This window comes from Eretmochelys imbricata, chromosome 15 (genome assembly GCF_965152235.1).
Source record: "Eretmochelys imbricata isolate rEreImb1 chromosome 15, rEreImb1.hap1, whole genome shotgun sequence".
Classification (NCBI taxonomy): domain Eukaryota; kingdom Metazoa; phylum Chordata; order Testudines; family Cheloniidae; genus Eretmochelys; species Eretmochelys imbricata.
The window spans coordinates 20,284,098-20,301,188 of record NC_135586.1 but is presented as its reverse complement, the minus strand read 5'-3'; the positions used below and the strand labels follow the sequence as shown (position 1 = coordinate 20,301,188).

General features: G+C 45.2%; 1 protein-coding gene across 1 annotated transcript in view; it reads left to right on the top strand.

The window, feature by feature from the left end:
- Positions 1-7,308: 7,308 nt before the first annotated feature.
- The window catches only part of MMP17 (matrix metallopeptidase 17), a 32,927-nt gene continuing 23,144 nt past the window's right edge, over positions 7,309-17,091 (top strand). Inside the window, exons 1-2 of the mRNA XM_077835065.1 lie at positions 7,309-7,378; positions 10,836-10,962. Coding sequence (XP_077691191.1) covers positions 7,339-7,378; positions 10,836-10,962 — 167 coding nt within the window. The 5' untranslated portion in view covers positions 7,309-7,338. The remainder of the gene's footprint in view (positions 7,379-10,835; positions 10,963-17,091) is intronic.

Here is a 17,091-nt window from a genome sequence, read left to right as displayed (position 1 = left end):
AGCAGGGTAGAGTCCTGCCGCTTCCCCGCTGCTGTGAAAGGCTGGCTGTTTCAGAGCCTTTCTCCACTGCCTCCCCACCTGGCTGGGCTTTTCACTGCAGCGTGTAGCCACAGGGGTTGTGTCTGTACTCTGTACTGCTGCGAGTGTGTAATGCGTATTGTTCAGAGGGTTTCCCCGAGTGCTTTGCAGGCAGCATATGTACAAGCATCGTTTCACACGCGCCTTCTTCATCTTGAAAAGAACCCACGTCTGGGGCGGAAGTTGGCAACTGTTTAGCAACTGCACGGTAGTCACATGTGAAAGCTTAGGACAGGAAGTGAAAAAACAATCCCGTGTCCAACTCAAGCTGCAGATAATCTCTGCCGAGAGCTTTTAATCACAATGTGACCAGGGATAGGAGCATTATTTGGTCCTTAATGTGCAAGGGCTTAAGTTCAAAGGAGTGTCCTCTTCTTCCCTTCCCACCTCCGAGCTGTGCTCAGGGGAAGAACTATACATGGTAGAGGGCAAGGATCTAGTGCTTAAGACACTGGAGTAGTACTCGGGCAATCTGGATTCAGTCCTTTCTTCTGTTGCAAATGTCCTGTCTGATGTCGGCTAATTTCTTAACTTACTTTCTCCCTGATTTAATTCCCTACCTATCAAATGAGGATAATAATACTTCTCTTGTCAGTTTACGTGAACTGTAAGCTCTTCAGGTCAGAGGTTGGCTTTTACTGTGTGTATCTAGAGCACCAAGCACAATGGGACCCTGACTTTGGTCGAGTCCTCTTGGTGTTATTGGAATCATAATACGACAAGAGGCTGCTTAGAGACAGAATGGAGAGAAGATCAGATTCATGATGCAGAGGAACCTTGGAGTGGGGGAAGGAGATTTTTCTGTTTACTTTTCTGGTTACGCTGGATTGGTTTATTTTCATGTAAGTGCCACCCTCTGACCCTCAAGGATCAATCACAAAACTGAGCAAAACTTTTTGGGGGGCTGTCAGATGATCCCATCAGGGAAACCACAGCGTTGAGAAATCATCCATAAAACAATAATCATTACATCTGTTTTAAAATGAACCATATAATTGTGCTGCAGAGCAAAAGAGCGTAGGTAAAAATAAAACTAGAGTATATAAGAAATGGAAGTGCAGTTCTAATCTGAAAATTGACTCTACCAAGGGCATTGGGGAGTTTCATCTTTATTGGGATTGTCTTTTTTGTTCTCTGATTGCACGTGCCCTGGCACAATGGGGCCTGCTCCAAGACTGGGGCTCCTATGCAATACATGAAATAATATTGTCTGTCACTTTCTTCCAGATCAAATCAGTTTACAATTAAAGGATCTGAGAGTCAAGCAGGGTCTTTTCCTGACTTGTAAATTGAAGAAAAAAAAAATGTTGTGCTATTGGAGCTTTGTTGATCAGCATAAACCAGGCTCTGCTCCGTCTGACTCTCCCATGTCTGTGCTAACAGAAATAAAAAGTAATGAAAGCTTATTTTTAGTTAGTAAAATGAGCGGTTCAGACTCTGGGAGCATCCTGGATGCACCCAGCAATCTGTGGAGTAACCAGATGCCATAGTCACATCGTTAGTATAGTCAGTCACCTTTCAAAAAGAAACTGCCCTTTAAACTGCGGTTGCTTTAAAACATCTTTCGATAATGTATTGGTCACCAACCACAGCAGGGTGTGTAGGGAAAGAATACATTAAATCAAGCCACTTAAAAATTATAGCATTTTTCTCCACACTCCCACCGTCAAAAAACATACTGAACCTATTGCCGTAGAAGTGCTGTATTAAACTGTATCCCAGCAGGAACTGGTATAAAAGATGACACTTCTAAACCAAAAACGAAATCCTGATTTTAATGAAGTTCTGTGCTCTGTGGAGGATGGGAAAACGTTCACCTATAAATAAGCAAAGGCTGAAAAACAAGGAGGAGGAATTAAAATAAGGGTTCTGCCTTAATCCCATCTTAACTAAAGGTCTGCTGTCAAATAAATTTTTAAATATAACGTAGCCTCTCTCACCCCTGCTCCTCATTGTTTATAATGCACCCTTTCAGCTCTTTCCCAGTTCATTCCAGATTACCCAATTTAATGTAAGCCTATTTTGTCCTTGCTCCTGGAGACAGTAATAACCGAGCAGAGGGAGGGTGATGGCATTGTGGCAGTGACAACTGCTTGGGGAGCTGGGATCAATCGCAAACCAGGTTGGGACTGTTTAGATTTTGCAACTCTCTCTGTGTCTGTACAGCACTTTGTACAACAGGCCTTCAGTCTCAGGGTATGCCTATGCTGCGATGATTGCAGCTCAGGGAGGCATCCCTGTGCTAGCTTTAATGAGTGGGCTTGGGTACTAGCAGCAGTGAAGGTGTGGTGGTAGCACTTTCTTCAGCACAGACAGCAGCAAGGCCACCTCAAGCAGTGGGTGATCACTCAGGCAGCTAGCCAGGGCTGAAAGCTAGCTTGATGATGTCTGTACTAGCTACAAACACACACCCCTCCGAACACACAAGGCAGTACAGACATACCCTCAGTCGGGAGCCCTGAGCTCTACTCTAAAAAAACCAAATAATTCCCATTGATCTCCACCATTTCTTTTTCTATTGGTTAATATAAGAACCTTCCTCTCTCCTGCCAGGAATCTGAATTCCCTGTCTCAAGGACTTTAAATGTATCCTGCCTCCCTGCCTTAGACCCAGCCTCGCTCCAGCTGGGTGGAATGTGATTCCCAGCTCCGTCCTGGGGATGGCTAGGGAGCCAGTACAGTGTTTCATCAATAAACATGATGCCTCCATTTTGAAGGGAAGTCTCCATGCCAGTCGTCTTCTCTGCGCTGCACAACCAGGAGGATCCTGCCCACAGCTGTGTTTATCAACCACAATAGAAGGCAGGGTTCGGCTGAATGAAAATGTCTTTCGACATTACACAGGGCCACACAGGCACTTTTTACTTTTCTTTTCTTTTCTTTTTCTTTTCCAAGCATGAAAACAATGGCAGGGTCTTTAAATCTTTTATCAACAATGAAGCTGGATCATCTGGATTCTTCTCCATTTGTTCCCGCACATGTCTTTTTGTCTGTCTTTTTAAACTCGTGGAACCAGGGGAAAAGATTCTCCCTGGGTAGTGACAGCTTTGAAAGTTAATGGTGTGCACTGTTAATTATTGGCATTATAGTGCCTGGGGCTCTTATGCTACGTTCTGTACTGACACACAGTAAGAGACCGTCTCTTCTCAGAAGAGTTAGAGTCTAACTAGACAGGACAGACAAGAGGCGGAAGAAAAGGAATTGCTATTATGCCCTTTTTACATATAAGGAAATGAGACAGACTAACAGACAGCATAAAGGATTTGCTCACACTCGCACAGAAAAGTTTTGCTAGAGTTTGGAACTGAACCCAAATCTGAGTCCTAGTCTAAGATCTTTATATAACAAAGCCACCTCCTCTCTGAGCAGGTGAAGTGTTAGCTATGCTCTTCCCAGGTCATCTTGGAGCAGATGGTGGGGTCAGTTGCAGAGCTGGTTGGGAATTTTTCAAGAAAATATCTTTTCATCAAAAAATGTCAATGAGTTGAAACTGAAACTTTTAGTGGGAAAGAGTTGGTTTCAGTGAAGTTCTCAACTTGAAAATGTTTTTGAATAAAAACTTCGGGTTTTCAGAACATGCTGTTTTGGCATTTTCAACATGAAAAATTCCAATTTTCCACTTTGAGACAACTTTTTGTTTTTAAATTAAAGCTAAGGAAATTAAAATAAAACATTGCAAAAATACTGAAATGAAATGTTTTGACCCAATCTTATTCTTTTGGGGTTTTGTTTTCTTTTTTGGTTAGAAAACATTTTTGAGCTTTTGAATTTTTGTCCCAATTCAGGACAAATTTCAATAAATTTTTCAGGAGGGGAAAACAGTTTCCAATCCACTACTATTCAATTGTCGTTTTCCCCAAATCCAGTTTCTCTTCCCCTAGTGTAGACAAATTAAGAACAGCGAGGGAGGGAGAAGTTACATCTTCTGTTTGACACTGAAGAGATGGTTTCAGAGTAGCAGCCGTGTTAGTCTGTATTCGCAAAAAGAAAAGCTGAATTAGTTAGGCCTGCAGTGTACAACTAGGTTCTGCTACAACTAGAGGATAAATAACACTGTCTCCGTGGCTGTGGAGGAAACCAAATTGAACCCCACGGTCCCTGGCAGTCGATGAGCTGACCTAGGGCTCTATGTCACAGGCGATTTCTCAGGAGCAATTTGTGTAACTAATGGCTGTCACCAATGTTTTTCCTATGCAAAGGGACAAATAAAGCAGCAGGAGCAAACATTGATGACAACATTCACCCCGGCTTTCAGACCACGCTTACAAGCAGATGGGATAGGAATTAAAAGTCTGTCTCACTGTGGTCTTTGGTAGCTAATGTGTTCCTAGCAGTGGGTTACTGAATCTTGGAGCTACATTTAAACAATGTGCAAAAGCGCACTTATCCCAGTGCATCAACAGGGGCTTGAGAACTCTCTGTCCTTGAAGGGTGTTGGGAAACTGGGCAGTCAAGCATCAGTGGTAAGCAGATATTGACTCACAGCATTAAACTTACCAAAATAAGCTAATGGTGTATTGACCAAGGAAAAGCCTAAATCAATATCAGTCCTTAGTGGCTTGGTAGATCAATATGTCTTTTGATACTGATAAAGAACACAGGAGTCACGTATTTGCAGTAATATAAAGTTTTTCTCTGCTGCTCCTTCTGCATTGACCAGAGACAAGAATGGGAGTAAATGGAAGGTTTCCTTGGAGATGATCAGGCACTGGGCAGAGAGGTGGTGGTTAGGTTTGTTATGGGCCATACTGCTCTAGATTATAAAAAAATGTATAGGTGCTTGACTCTAAATACACACACTGAGGTCACTGGCAGACAGAAGGCTAAACATGGGCGGCGGGAAGTGGGCATAAACCCATCCACCCTTCCTCTTAAATAAATGAAAATCATGGGCAACTCTGAATGGTTTCGTTCACCTCCACTGAACAAAGATTCACTTTTTCTTGTTCAGCAAGAGCCAGCGTAGCTGCCACTCATTTATACAATGCTCAGTCTGTGCCCAGTTATTACCAGCCATTTTCATAGCAAGAATGCAGCACAGCTTAGGGAATCGAGTTTTTACGTACAAGCTTGGGGTAGAGGGCTCATTCATTGCTTCTTGGCCTGTGGCACTAAACGGGTGGCTCTTGGTTTGGTTTTAGTTATTTCTTGGCAATGAGATGGAAGATATTTGGTTTTTTTTAAAAAGCATTTAGGAACAGTCCATGCAGCCACCCTGCCAATGCGCTAAAGGTAGTGGCTGAGAGGGGACAGGCAATTTTCATGGACCATTCAGTTCTTGGTCTCTCTACTGATCTTGCCAATAACAGGGGAATTATAGCTGTAATGGAAAGCTCTTCATTAAGAGCCTGATGCAAAGCCCGTTGGAGTCAATGGGGGACTTTCCATTGACTTTGGCTCAGGCTCTTGGGAATGTACGAAGACTCCCAAATTCATTTTGCATAGGTGACCAAAGAACCAACCACTTCTGATCAGGGGAAGAGCTGAACAAGTAGCCTAGACTTGAAAGGCTTCCTGTGCCATTATCAATGAGATATTATATTTTTAAAAGTTTTTTTTTTAGGTTCAAGTGTATACACACACACACACACGCCATTAATCTCCTGGAAATGGCCATTTTTATGTCAAATTATTTTTGGCCTAAATCTGTTGAGCAGTTTCCCATTCTGTGGCTCTTGATGCCTCAGAAGAAAACTAAACCCTCCGTTTCTGTTTATAAACTGTGCTGCTCATATCTCGCTTTGGGGGCATTCTTGTTCATGTTGCCTGTCAGCTGATTAGGAAAGTTAAACTGAAGTTCTTTCAGTGTATGTGACAGGATGGTTTCCCTGGAAGCTCGTTGTAATTTCGTATCTCCCTGAGTTTCCTCTATTTAAATTTAGGGCTCATCGTCTGGGGTGATTGCAGCTACTCTGAGAGCTGCCTGGAAATTTAGCTAATTGGTAATTATTTCATAAATTGCCGCCTGGTTCCTATTAAGGAACCTGATCCAACTCCTACTGAAGCCAGAAAGACTCCTATTGACTTTAATGAGAGTTGGGTTGGGCCCTAACTCAGATGATGAGAGAGAAAACCACGTGAGCCTCTAATCTCCTCTTTTCAGTGAAACCCACCAGCTTTGGTTTGCTTGAGTCTCAGTGAACCTCAGTGGCTGGTTTGCTTCTCATGGTTTTAATAATTTGAGGTTCCAAAACTCATCACGAAACTCAGAACAAAACAATACAAACCCAAGTGAAGTGCATCGAATCCAAAAACACTGGGCTGTCTCCACCTGACCTGTGGCTCCCTAGCACCTCCCCACCTCCAGACACTTTGAGGGAGCCGATGAAGGCCCCTCTGCCCATCTTCAATCACTGGAGCCACGCCTTCTCCCCATCTGCAGTGTTTGGGGCACTAGCCTGCCACTCCCCAAACCCCAAAGATATATTCCTTGGATGAACTGTCTGTTCCAGGTCCCAATGTTGCCTCTTCACTCTCCTAGGCTTGAGATGTTCCCGGAGTTTCCTGGCTATCAGGCTGTGTTTTCTGGGATGTCTCAGGCCCAAGAATAGAATAAGTCAGTAACAAGAAGGCAGTAGCAAGTCTCAGTGGAGTAACTGAGGCCCTGTTGCTGAAGGCAGGGTGGGTAGGCAGGAAGAAGTTTTACCCTGAGGATATGTAGAAGAATGGGTCTACCTTGCCAATTCCAACACCACCCAAACACTGTAGAGGGGAGGGTGGGACCCCAGGTAACCTAACTCCTGCCCCAAAGTCAATACTATGTAGGGATGAAAAGCGGGTGAGTTCTATTCAGCTCCCTTAATTCTCAGCCAGTCTCCCCCAAACCGGTCTCTGCTAACAACCAACAGTCCAAAGGGAGACTAAAAGATAGCTACATAGGCCCATGTCTTTTAGCTGCTGTTGCCATGATGATCAAAGATCGCTTGCAGCCGGATGGGAAAATTAAATGTCAGCATTGGAATGCATGAAGGTCACTGGATTCCATTACTTAAGTAACGTATACAGATCCATTCTGACACATTCATTTGTTAACACGGACCACAAAGCTCAATGAGGAGCTCAGGTGTAGACATGTAAATGGGAAAGATGTCTCCATGCGGAACCGATGGGACCTTCAGACCCTGTCATTCTATCTTCTTTTATTTCCCCCTTCTCCTTGCTTTACAGGACTGGCTGACTAAATTTGGCTACCTGCCTCCTCCAGGCCCTGTCACAGGACAACTGCAGACCCAGGAAGAGCTTGCAAAAGCCATCACAGCCATGCAACAGTTCGGAGGCCTGGAAGCAACAGGGATACTAGGTCAGTGGGAAATGAGCACTTTCTTCTTCTGTTTCATTTTGATGATCAGCTGCAGAGATGTCTCTTAATAGGATTGGGGAGGGGGTGCGTTCTCCTATACCACTGAGCTGCAGAAGGATGACTGTGCTGGTCCCAGGAAGATCTAATGTGTGTGCAACAGCGTACGGCCCAGTTTGCAGTTATAAGGAGTAATTACATGGCTCAGGTGCTGTGTTGCCTTGCATTTTCAACAACCTGAGGCGGGCAGTTATTTCACTAGGCCCACATGCCCATGGGGTTCTTATTGTGCTCAGAATAGCTCTTGATGCGTTTAAGAAAGGAGAGAGAGCATCAGAACTGCTGGGTTGGTTGGGTTTTTTTAATCATCGATTACATCATCCAACTGAGGGAAAAATAGCTAATTAATTGCCGAGATCCGTATGTTGAACTATTCTATTGTTATCCTTCTTTTTGACAAGGAGGGGTGGTGGAGAGATTGTTTATAAAAGATCGACTCACGGCTGTTCTTTTTGTCTTTTTCTCCGGCTCATTATACTTGTTTGCATTGAATTATTTTTGAAGACAGCTAGGTTTTTTTGCTTTTTGTCTCTGCTAAGCAAGCCAGAGCTATTGTCAGGCTGTCAGCCACAGCAGTTTTCAGCTGCAGAAGGATGGGGTTATGGCTGAACCACAGGGTTTAAGGGTTTGGGATTCTATTCCTGGCAACTCTCTGCATGACTGGAGGCAAGTCCTTAACCTCTTTGCGCCTTGGTTTCCCTTTCTGTGACATTGGATTCATTAATGTTTGTGAGGTGAGAGCCTCAGAAGGAAGGAATTACAGAATTATGAAAGATTTACTGTTGCTTAGAAACTATGACACTGAGCACTCCTGTGTTATCCTAGCGTTCTTCCACCTCTTCAAAAAAGGTAGTTGCTCTAGTTAAAAACATAACAAGTCAATTATTTTCTTACCTAATTTATTCCCACCCAAAGCAGTTCAGAGTCTTACCGTAAGGTTCACCACACCTGAGCCCTCAGACAGACTTCTCCCTGAGCTCCAGGGATGGGATCTAAGAAGCTGATCCAGCTGCTGTTGAAGTCCATGAAATGAGTCCCTTTGAGTTCAGTGGGAGTTGGGTCAGACCCCCAAAGTGCAGGTCTCTTCTTGGCCGGTTGGCCTCATGCACTGCTGTGGAGTTGTCCAACCCTTTGCAAGTCCAGGTTGGCTGAACCCCACTCTTGCAATGCTGGGACTGGGTCAAGTGCATTCCCATCCAGATGATTCAGTGAGCCCCACAAGGAATTAGCAGTAGGTGAGCATCAAATGATTCCATGATGAAGTTTGGTTGACATAAGCACACACAAGACCAGGGCTGGGATTTTTAAACTCGGTTCTGCTTTTCCGCTGAATCCATTTGCTTGGCCCTAACAAATTGTCTAAGTTGTTTTCATTTTAAAAAGGAAGGGGAGAAAGTATCATCGTAACCCTCCTAAAGTTTCTTTGTCTCTCCCGGCCTGCCCACAGTTCTTACGCCCAGAAGCTACCTACTGTGGTGAGGTCGGTTTGCTTTCACTGCCATTTATTTAGGAGAGAGTTAGTGAGAACCTGCTAATTAGCAGGCTCTCCTTTGCCAAGTCCAGGCTGTGCCTTGGCAGCTCTTGGCAAGTCCCTTCTCTGAGCAGCTGCTTCCCATGTCACTTAAACAGCTCTCTGTCCACTTTCTTATCAGCTCATCACTGAGATGCTTGCTTTCCATTTTTAATTAAATACATGTAATTATCTTTCTTTCACATCTTATCAGAAACACCAAGAGGCCCAGGAGCAAGGTGGGTTTCTTGGTTTGGGGTTTTTTTGTGTGTGAAATTATAAGCATAGTTTAAAATGGACTTCACAGTCTTTTCCTTGTGAATTGGGGGTCTGTGTTTTGGGATTTTTGTTTTAAATAAAAATATATAATTTCCCCTTTTTTAGAATAAAAGTGTAAGGCCAGATCTGTAAATTGGTGCATCCAGAGTCCTGCTGGTTGTGGAGCCGGCCCTTTACAATTTTATTCCATTCCTAATAAAGAAACGTACTAGTGAAGAAAAGAATATTAGCATCTTGCAAATCAGTTTCCAGTCTAACGCAACTATGGTATATTTGCATGCAAAGACTACCCTGCTTTGCCAGGGGAATGGTGGGAAATCCAGATTAAAGAAGAGACCAAGGGCATGTCTACACAAAGCCGCAGCGTGCTCCACGGCGGTGTGATTTCTGAAATGCACTGAAGTGTCGCACACTAACTGGTCCACATAGACCGTGCAGGTGTCAACTAAAAGTTCTCTGGTGCACTTTAATGTAGAATACTGGGAAGAAATGTGCCGTCCTCATTCTACCCTGGTGCCATTTGCCAAAGGGTGTGCATTGTGAACAGGGCACTAGGGACAACTAGGCTCTTGTCAGTTTCCTATTTCCCATCTTTTAAAATAGTACAAAGCCAGTGTTAGGGCCAGGCCTAACCCATGCATTCCAAGAGGCCTCCCATTCCCGATACTTCCTTGTACCTTGCTTGCTAACTGCCTTGCTAACAACCTGGCTCCCCCTGTAGGTGATTCTTGGGAAAGAGAAACCGGCCCTGCAACAGCATTTTTGTTGCAGTTGTATCATTTTGGAAAATGAGACTTTGTCCTTATTTTGGAACTTGTTAATGATGACTGCTATCCTGTTTAAGGTGGGGTGGTTGGTTTTTTGGGGGGAGGAGGTTAATATCCATAGCATTATAGCAATGTAATCTGCTCCATGACCGGGAACATTCAATGTCAGCACACACAACTATTCCAGCGTGTGTGTGTAGGTGGAACGTGGCCTCAGCTGCATAGCTGATCCTAATCAACTATGAAGAACCTTGTTAATATCAGCAATCATCCTGCGAGACACATCCCCTCGTCTCTGCTGCCAGGCCGCGTACAGCACTGGATCGGTTGGTTGTGGGGTAGAAAATGGCACCCAGGGTTCCATAGAAGATGATTCATCAGTGCTATTTTCCACATATCGTTTCTTTAGGCAAGGGAGATATTTCCCAATCCCTAACCCAGCCCTGGTTGCTGGACATTCCCAAGCGTGTTAAAAGTTACAGTCCGGATCAATACAGTTTTAAAAGCCTACAGCTCTGTCAACAGCCCTGTGGTGAGCAGAGAGTGAATGCAAGTACCCGTGAGATGGAAGAACATTCCCTTCTAGGTCAGGGAGAGATTGAAATGGCTACAGGTGTGTTTTAAGGGAAGTGTTATCTCTGCTGCATTGCCACTATTTGCCTAATAAGCCCACTGCATTGCACGAAACCAAGGCGTCCATAATACTCATTCCCTCAGTGTCAGAAGGAAAGGAAATTAATATTTTTAACACCCAGTTTCACCTTCTGAAAGCGGAAACATTAGACCAATTTTCATCACAGTATTTCAAGGCTTTTTTTGTTTTGTTTTGTTCTTGGAAATCTAGATGAAGCTACGCTGCAATTAATGAAGACACCTCGTTGCTCTCTCCCTGATCTTGCTGAGTCAGAGACCAGGAAGAAGCGGCACGCTCAGGCCGTGACAAAGTGGAATAAGAGGAACTTATCTTGGAGGTAGGAATTCATCTTTCTCTATTTCTGTGTCACAATGAGGAATCGATCGTAGATCAAATAAGACTTGCAATGATGTGGAACATGGCTGTGTTAAAATGTCTCCTTTCACGATCCCAGACCCCATCAAGCCAGGGTTTTAAATTATTCTTCGCACCTGCCCTAGTTGCAGTCTCAATTCCCAGCCCTACAGCAAACTGCAATAGCAAACCCACATCTGATAGCTCTGACCCACTGAAGTAGCTGGGTTTCTTTAGCCAAGTTGCAGCAGTTGAAGCTTATTTGTTTTGCATGCTATGGGTTCCCAGCTTCCCTTTGTCAGACTCCAGCAGGTTCAGACCCATGTGGATTCTCCTCCTGGTTGAGAGAGGAGGATGTATGAGCCTTTTTTGGACCCACAGATGATCTTTTCCCCCACCCCTTTCTCTCCCTTCCTTAAAAACTGTGTGTAACCCACACCTACTCAGTGTGACATTGTGTCTCCCTCAAGAGGTTGAGGAGCTTGCTATGGCCTTTGTTAATGGAGCCTTTTAGCTGAGGCAGTGTTTAGATCCAGAAGTCCCATGTTCGAGCTTTGCTGTTGATCACTCACCAAGGGGGCTTGATATTACACGTATGGGATGCTCCTTACCTGTCTCCCCCGGTAGAGATTGGAAGCCTTGTGAGCTTTTTGGGACCCATGGATGATTTCTTTCTCTTTCCTCCCCCACCCACCTCCTCTTCTCTCCCTCCCTCAAAGACTATGGATCATGCTGACTGTTCTTCAAACTATGACTAAAGAAAGCTGGATGCTATTTTCTCTGCTTATTGACTTGGCTATAAGGGGTTGCTGCAAAGTCAAACTGGCTGATCCTGCTATCCCAGAAACTCAAGCTCGCGGCTTGTAGGGAACTCCCTATTAATGAGCTCCAAGCTGAAAGGCCCCAAACCGGACGTAAACTTTGAGTTCACACGTATTAGTGTAACCACTAGCTCTCTGGAGGAAACCCATTCAATAATAATGCACCTTGACCCAGCTACTGCAGTTGACAGGTGTTGAAATGGTGACCTTAGGTGGAAAACTGCTTTATTTTTTTCAGCATTATCCAATGGGGATCTTATTTTGAGGGGTGATCTAAATAACTAGCATTCAGCTGTTAATAAGTTTGGGATTTATTTCTGATTCTGTCTGTTGAAATGACTTAAAAAACAATATTACCTGGAGCCCTGCTTCCCACGGGATAGTTTGTGCTAATGGGCAGGGGAACTGCAATGGCAGGGGAACTGCAATGCACAATCTTTCTTAAGACTTCTCGGGGTTGGTCTGTGGGGTAACAGTGCCCTCTGTTGGTGCTAGCCAAAGTTAATTTAAATGTCAATATGGCACAAGAGAGGATAATAAGGGTTCATCATAACTGATAGAAATTAGAGAAAGGAACAGCGTGTGTTGTCTGCTGCCAGTTTCCTGAAGGATATTCCCCCCCTGATTTTTGGCCTAAATGTTCCTGTGTTTAATATCATTTTATTACTTCCGGTATTACCTTATTGAATGACAACTCATATAGGGAGTTTCCATAAGGAACTGCTATTGTTTCACTCTTCCCATAATGCGTTACATTTCTATTGCACTTTGCGAGTTAGTTGTCAGTGATGAAAGGACTTGTACTAACTTAGAGGGAATATTTGGGCCCAAAGAGTTAAAGGTGTTAACACGACTCTGTTACTGTCTAGCATTAAGAAGGGTGAAACAAGGTTTGAGGCCTGGTATACACAGACCTTAGCCTGCTTAGTACCATGGCAAACACAGTGCTAAAGTTTGGAGATGTGTGGATTTGGATACATGAAAGAAAAGGAGTTAAAGCAAGTTTTAAAGCCCTTTAAAACTGAACTGGAATGATTATAGAAAACAAACTTAACCAGAACCTATCAACGTTCTTTTTAAAAAAGTTAGTCTTTTATTGGACAACCTTTCTTGGGGGGTGGGAGAAAGGGGCTAGTTTTGATACTTAGCTCTGAGATGTGAAGGATGATGTCATGACCCATAGGTCTCAAACCCAGGCCCATAAGGCTGCTGAGAGCAGCCCCACTCCAACATGCCACCAAGCAGGCTGCTGAGACTAGCATACCTCAGATACATGAAACCTAGCCCCAGTGGAAGGCTCTGCCCCGAGGTTTGATTGGCAGAGTCCCAGAGTGGCTGATTAGCCCACCGGCCCTACTTAATCCAGCAGCAGGCACGGGAAACCGAACTGGGCTCCACCATGCTGTGAACTGTGTGTGTCCTTGACTTGATGTCCTGGCCTCGACCCGTGGTTCCCAGCCTCCAGTTTGTCACCTGCCTTTGGTTCCCCTGTGGTGGTTCTGATCTCCAGTTTGTCTGCTGCTTTTGACCTCCTGGTATCCTGACCCAGACGTCTCTTGACTCCTGTCTTGCAGCCTCTGGGTCTGGCTACCCACCATCCAGCCATGACAGATGGTCACTTTCTCTGCTTTTGACCAACAGAAAAGTGTGAGGGGAGAAGAGACAGGATAGTAAAGATGGGGAAATATGGTTTTTGTTGATATTCTTGAGGTTCTGGGTTGGCAGCTCAGCTGTGACAGCAGTTGCTCTGGGTTCTGGCTCATCTCCCGGTCTGGGACATCATCTGGCTGGGCTGGTCTCTCTGAGGCTGCGCAGAGCTGCATGGGCTGTCTCGTCTCATTGCACTGGTGCTGTGTGGTAAGCCAAAACAAAGAGAGAGAGAGAGAGACACACACACAGGACAGAAGGAAAAATAGTGGGACAGAAAGGAACACACAAGGGAAGGGGAGACACAGAGCAGGATCTCTTGTGTCTGTGGGTGGAGTCTTTGCTGGTGCAGTGGTCATGGCCAAATGTCCCTGCTGAAGTCTGAGCTTCATGATAATGCAATGATTTCCGGGGTCCAAGGGCAAAAGGCAAAGTCCCTGAAGTGGTGGGGAGGCTTGACAGCCTTCCTCCTCCTCCAGAAATCCCCCAGTTAGTCTGTGTGCCCCTACTGAAAGAGAAGTGATGGGTGGAATAGTCCATCCTTTCCTTATTTGGCCTACCTAGGAGGTCTAATTTTCAATGCACCAGTTTTGGTTCATTGATTTCCAACCCCACACTTCTCTTCATAGATTCCAAGGCTAGAGGAGATCATTGTGATCATCTGCTCTAAGCAGAATGTTCTTTCTTTTGTTTCCTAGGCATGATTTTCACACAGTCCTTCTGTTATATCTGCAGGCCTTTTTGTTTGGATTCATTCTGTTTTTCTGTCTCCCTTTTGCACCTTCTTCCTTCAACATTTATCGTGATGTGTTACTGGGAACATTTTGTAAACTTTTATTCACTTTTCCACAGTTGAGCTCACAATTAGGGTAAATTTGTATGCCTAGTTCTTTCAAGAGGACTCTGAAATCCCCAACTCGGGTATAATGCTGTGCACTTTGACAGCATCTTGTATTTGAGGAACTCATGACACTTCAGAAGTATCCATTAATTAATCCTCAAACACTCCTGTGAGGTAGGCATTATTATCCCTATTAAACAGATGGGGAGACTGAGTCCTGAACAGGGAATTGACTTGACCAAAGTGGCACAGCTGGGAATCAAATCCAGGCGTGCTGCCTCCTGGTCTCCCTGCTCAGCGCTGACCTAGCCTCCCTCTGGCTGTCAGAGATGACAAAACCATGGTGTTAAAACTTAATAAATGATGTGTGGCCCTGATTTTTATCCTCCTCTAAATACATAATCTCCACCTCCTATTAGCAGACAGCTATCCCAGGCGGTGCAGTTCTGAGGGAATGTTGCACTTTTGGACTAATTAAAAGTTATTTTTTAAATTAAATTTTAAATATATTAAAATAGTTCTCCATGTCCACTGAAGGTAGGACTTGCTTCATCTGCAGCAAGGGACATTTAGGTTACATATTAGGAAAAACTTTCTAACTACAAGGGTAGTTAAGATCTGGAATAGGGTTGTGGAATCCACATCACTGGAGGTTTTTAAGAACAGGTCGGACAAACACCAGTCAGGGATGGTCAAGTTTGCTTGGTCCTGCCTCAGCGCAGGGGGCTGGACTTGATGGCCTCTTGAGGTCCCTTCCAGCCCTGCATTTCTATGATTCTGCTCAGCTTTGGCTTCCTGTTCCAGGGGGACACCCAAGGAGAGCAGTAATCACCCAGAAACACACTATCTGTTGCTTCTTCCTCTTTAAATATAGGGCACCTGACAGCAAAGAAAAGCTGTCAAAGCCCAGATCTATAAATTTACCAGGCTTTATCCCACAGTAGCTGAAATGTCGCCCCTGTGCTGAACTTATCCGATCTTTACGTAAGGAGAAGTCCCAGGCTCTGCATCATCAAAGCCTTGCAATCAAGATGCCTCTGAGCCAGAGCTATGACATCAATAGGAAAGCAGGGGACACGTCACAGTGAGAAAAACGCAAAGAGCCCCCCTGGGTAACCAGAGTTTGTGCCGAATCATAGAATCATAGAATATTACGGTAGGAAGAGACCTCCGGAGGTCATCTAGTCCAATCCTCTGCTCAAAGCAGGACCAACACCAACTAAATAAACATCTTAGGAAGGGCTGGGTTAGGCTTTGATCACTTTCTGATCAAGCAGGAGTGGAAAGAGGTGGCGCTTGTGGGCTTCTTTTTCTGAGAGATGATTAAACTGGTGGAAATGATCAAAGCCCCAAGTCTTCACGCTGCTCCGTGGTGCTCTGCACAGGGGCAAGGGCTAAGCCATGGGGAGCAGCCAGTCTAATCCGTGCTAAATGTATGAAAAGAGACAGTTTTGCCAGGATTTGGGAGCATGTTATTTACGGGGGAGAGCTGGGGGAACGGGGTGTTCACTCTTAAAATTCAAAATGAAATAGGATTCTCGTCTTCAGAATATCGCCGTGACCTTTCACCTCTAACGGTATCTGCCCCAGTTGCTGCTAGCAAATGGTAGTCTGGGACTTTTGGAGCCCCATAGTTCAGAATTCTTTGCATGCAATTGAGTGCACACACCAGGGTGCATAGCCTGCACAGGCTCACCCGGTTGCATGTGCAGATGGCCATTTAGGCATGTAACTGGTGACTTGCATGCACCGAGCAGAGACGAGGGGTGGAAAGCCAGCTGAGAGAAATGACTTTCTGAGAGAGGTGTGAAAGGAGGAGAGGGAGGCAGCTCATTGCATGAAGAGGCTGTGCCAGGAACAGGGGGCAACCTAAAACATCATAGACTTGCCCAGGAAGCAGGACATAATGGGGCAGGAGATGGGGAGGAGGGAAGCGATGCCATCCAATGGGAAATAGAACAAGTGTGAGAGAGACTGGAACCTGGAGCAGGGCTGGTCCGGCAGGGTCTGTATCAGTTTGGTGCAGCAGTAAAAGAAAGAAAAGCAGGCACTGGAAGTAAACAAGGCTTGGCTTGTGATGTTCTGCCCAAAGGAGGAGTCTGCCAGGTAAAAGCCCCACCCCCACTGTCTCTCTCACACACCTGCCCCTCCTGCCCCCAGCTCATGTCTCCATCAATAGCAGCTGTTGCTTCTCTTCTTTTCTCTCTAACTGTGCTGGTCTCCTTTAATGCACTTAATTCAAAATCTTCTCTCTCTGCTGGGCCAGAGGCACAATCGAAGGAAACCGCTACAAGCCCAGCAGCACAGTCCATTAACGTGCTACTTGCTCTCCTGAGTCTTCCTTGTTTTTTCATCCTGGCGTCGCTTGCTGAGGTTTGAGCAAGCGCTGAACAGCTGCTGATTTTGCTGCAGCCGCAGTGAGGCACTTTCCAAGGGACGTGCAGATGCGTAAGCCAGCTGCTCTGAAGTACCAAAGAGAAAGGTGAGGCAGATGCCCGCAAGCTGGAGTGAGTGCTCAGAGGCTGCAGTGCATTCTAGACATCGCACACCACGGGCAGCCCCTACGCAGCCTATCACTGCATGGTCTGAACCCCGCAGAGCAGAGAGTAAGCGCCTCCCATGGATGGGACTTCTGCTGCAGGTGCTGTAACTTACAAGGAGAAAGATCAGCTCCTCTGGCATGCTTGTTTGGTCTGTGGGATGGCAGTGAGTGAATGCTGGGACAGGGTTTTCAAAGAGCTGTAGTTCAAGTACAAACCCAAATCTCTCTTGGTTTCATCCAGCACAGCTCCTCCTTTCTCAG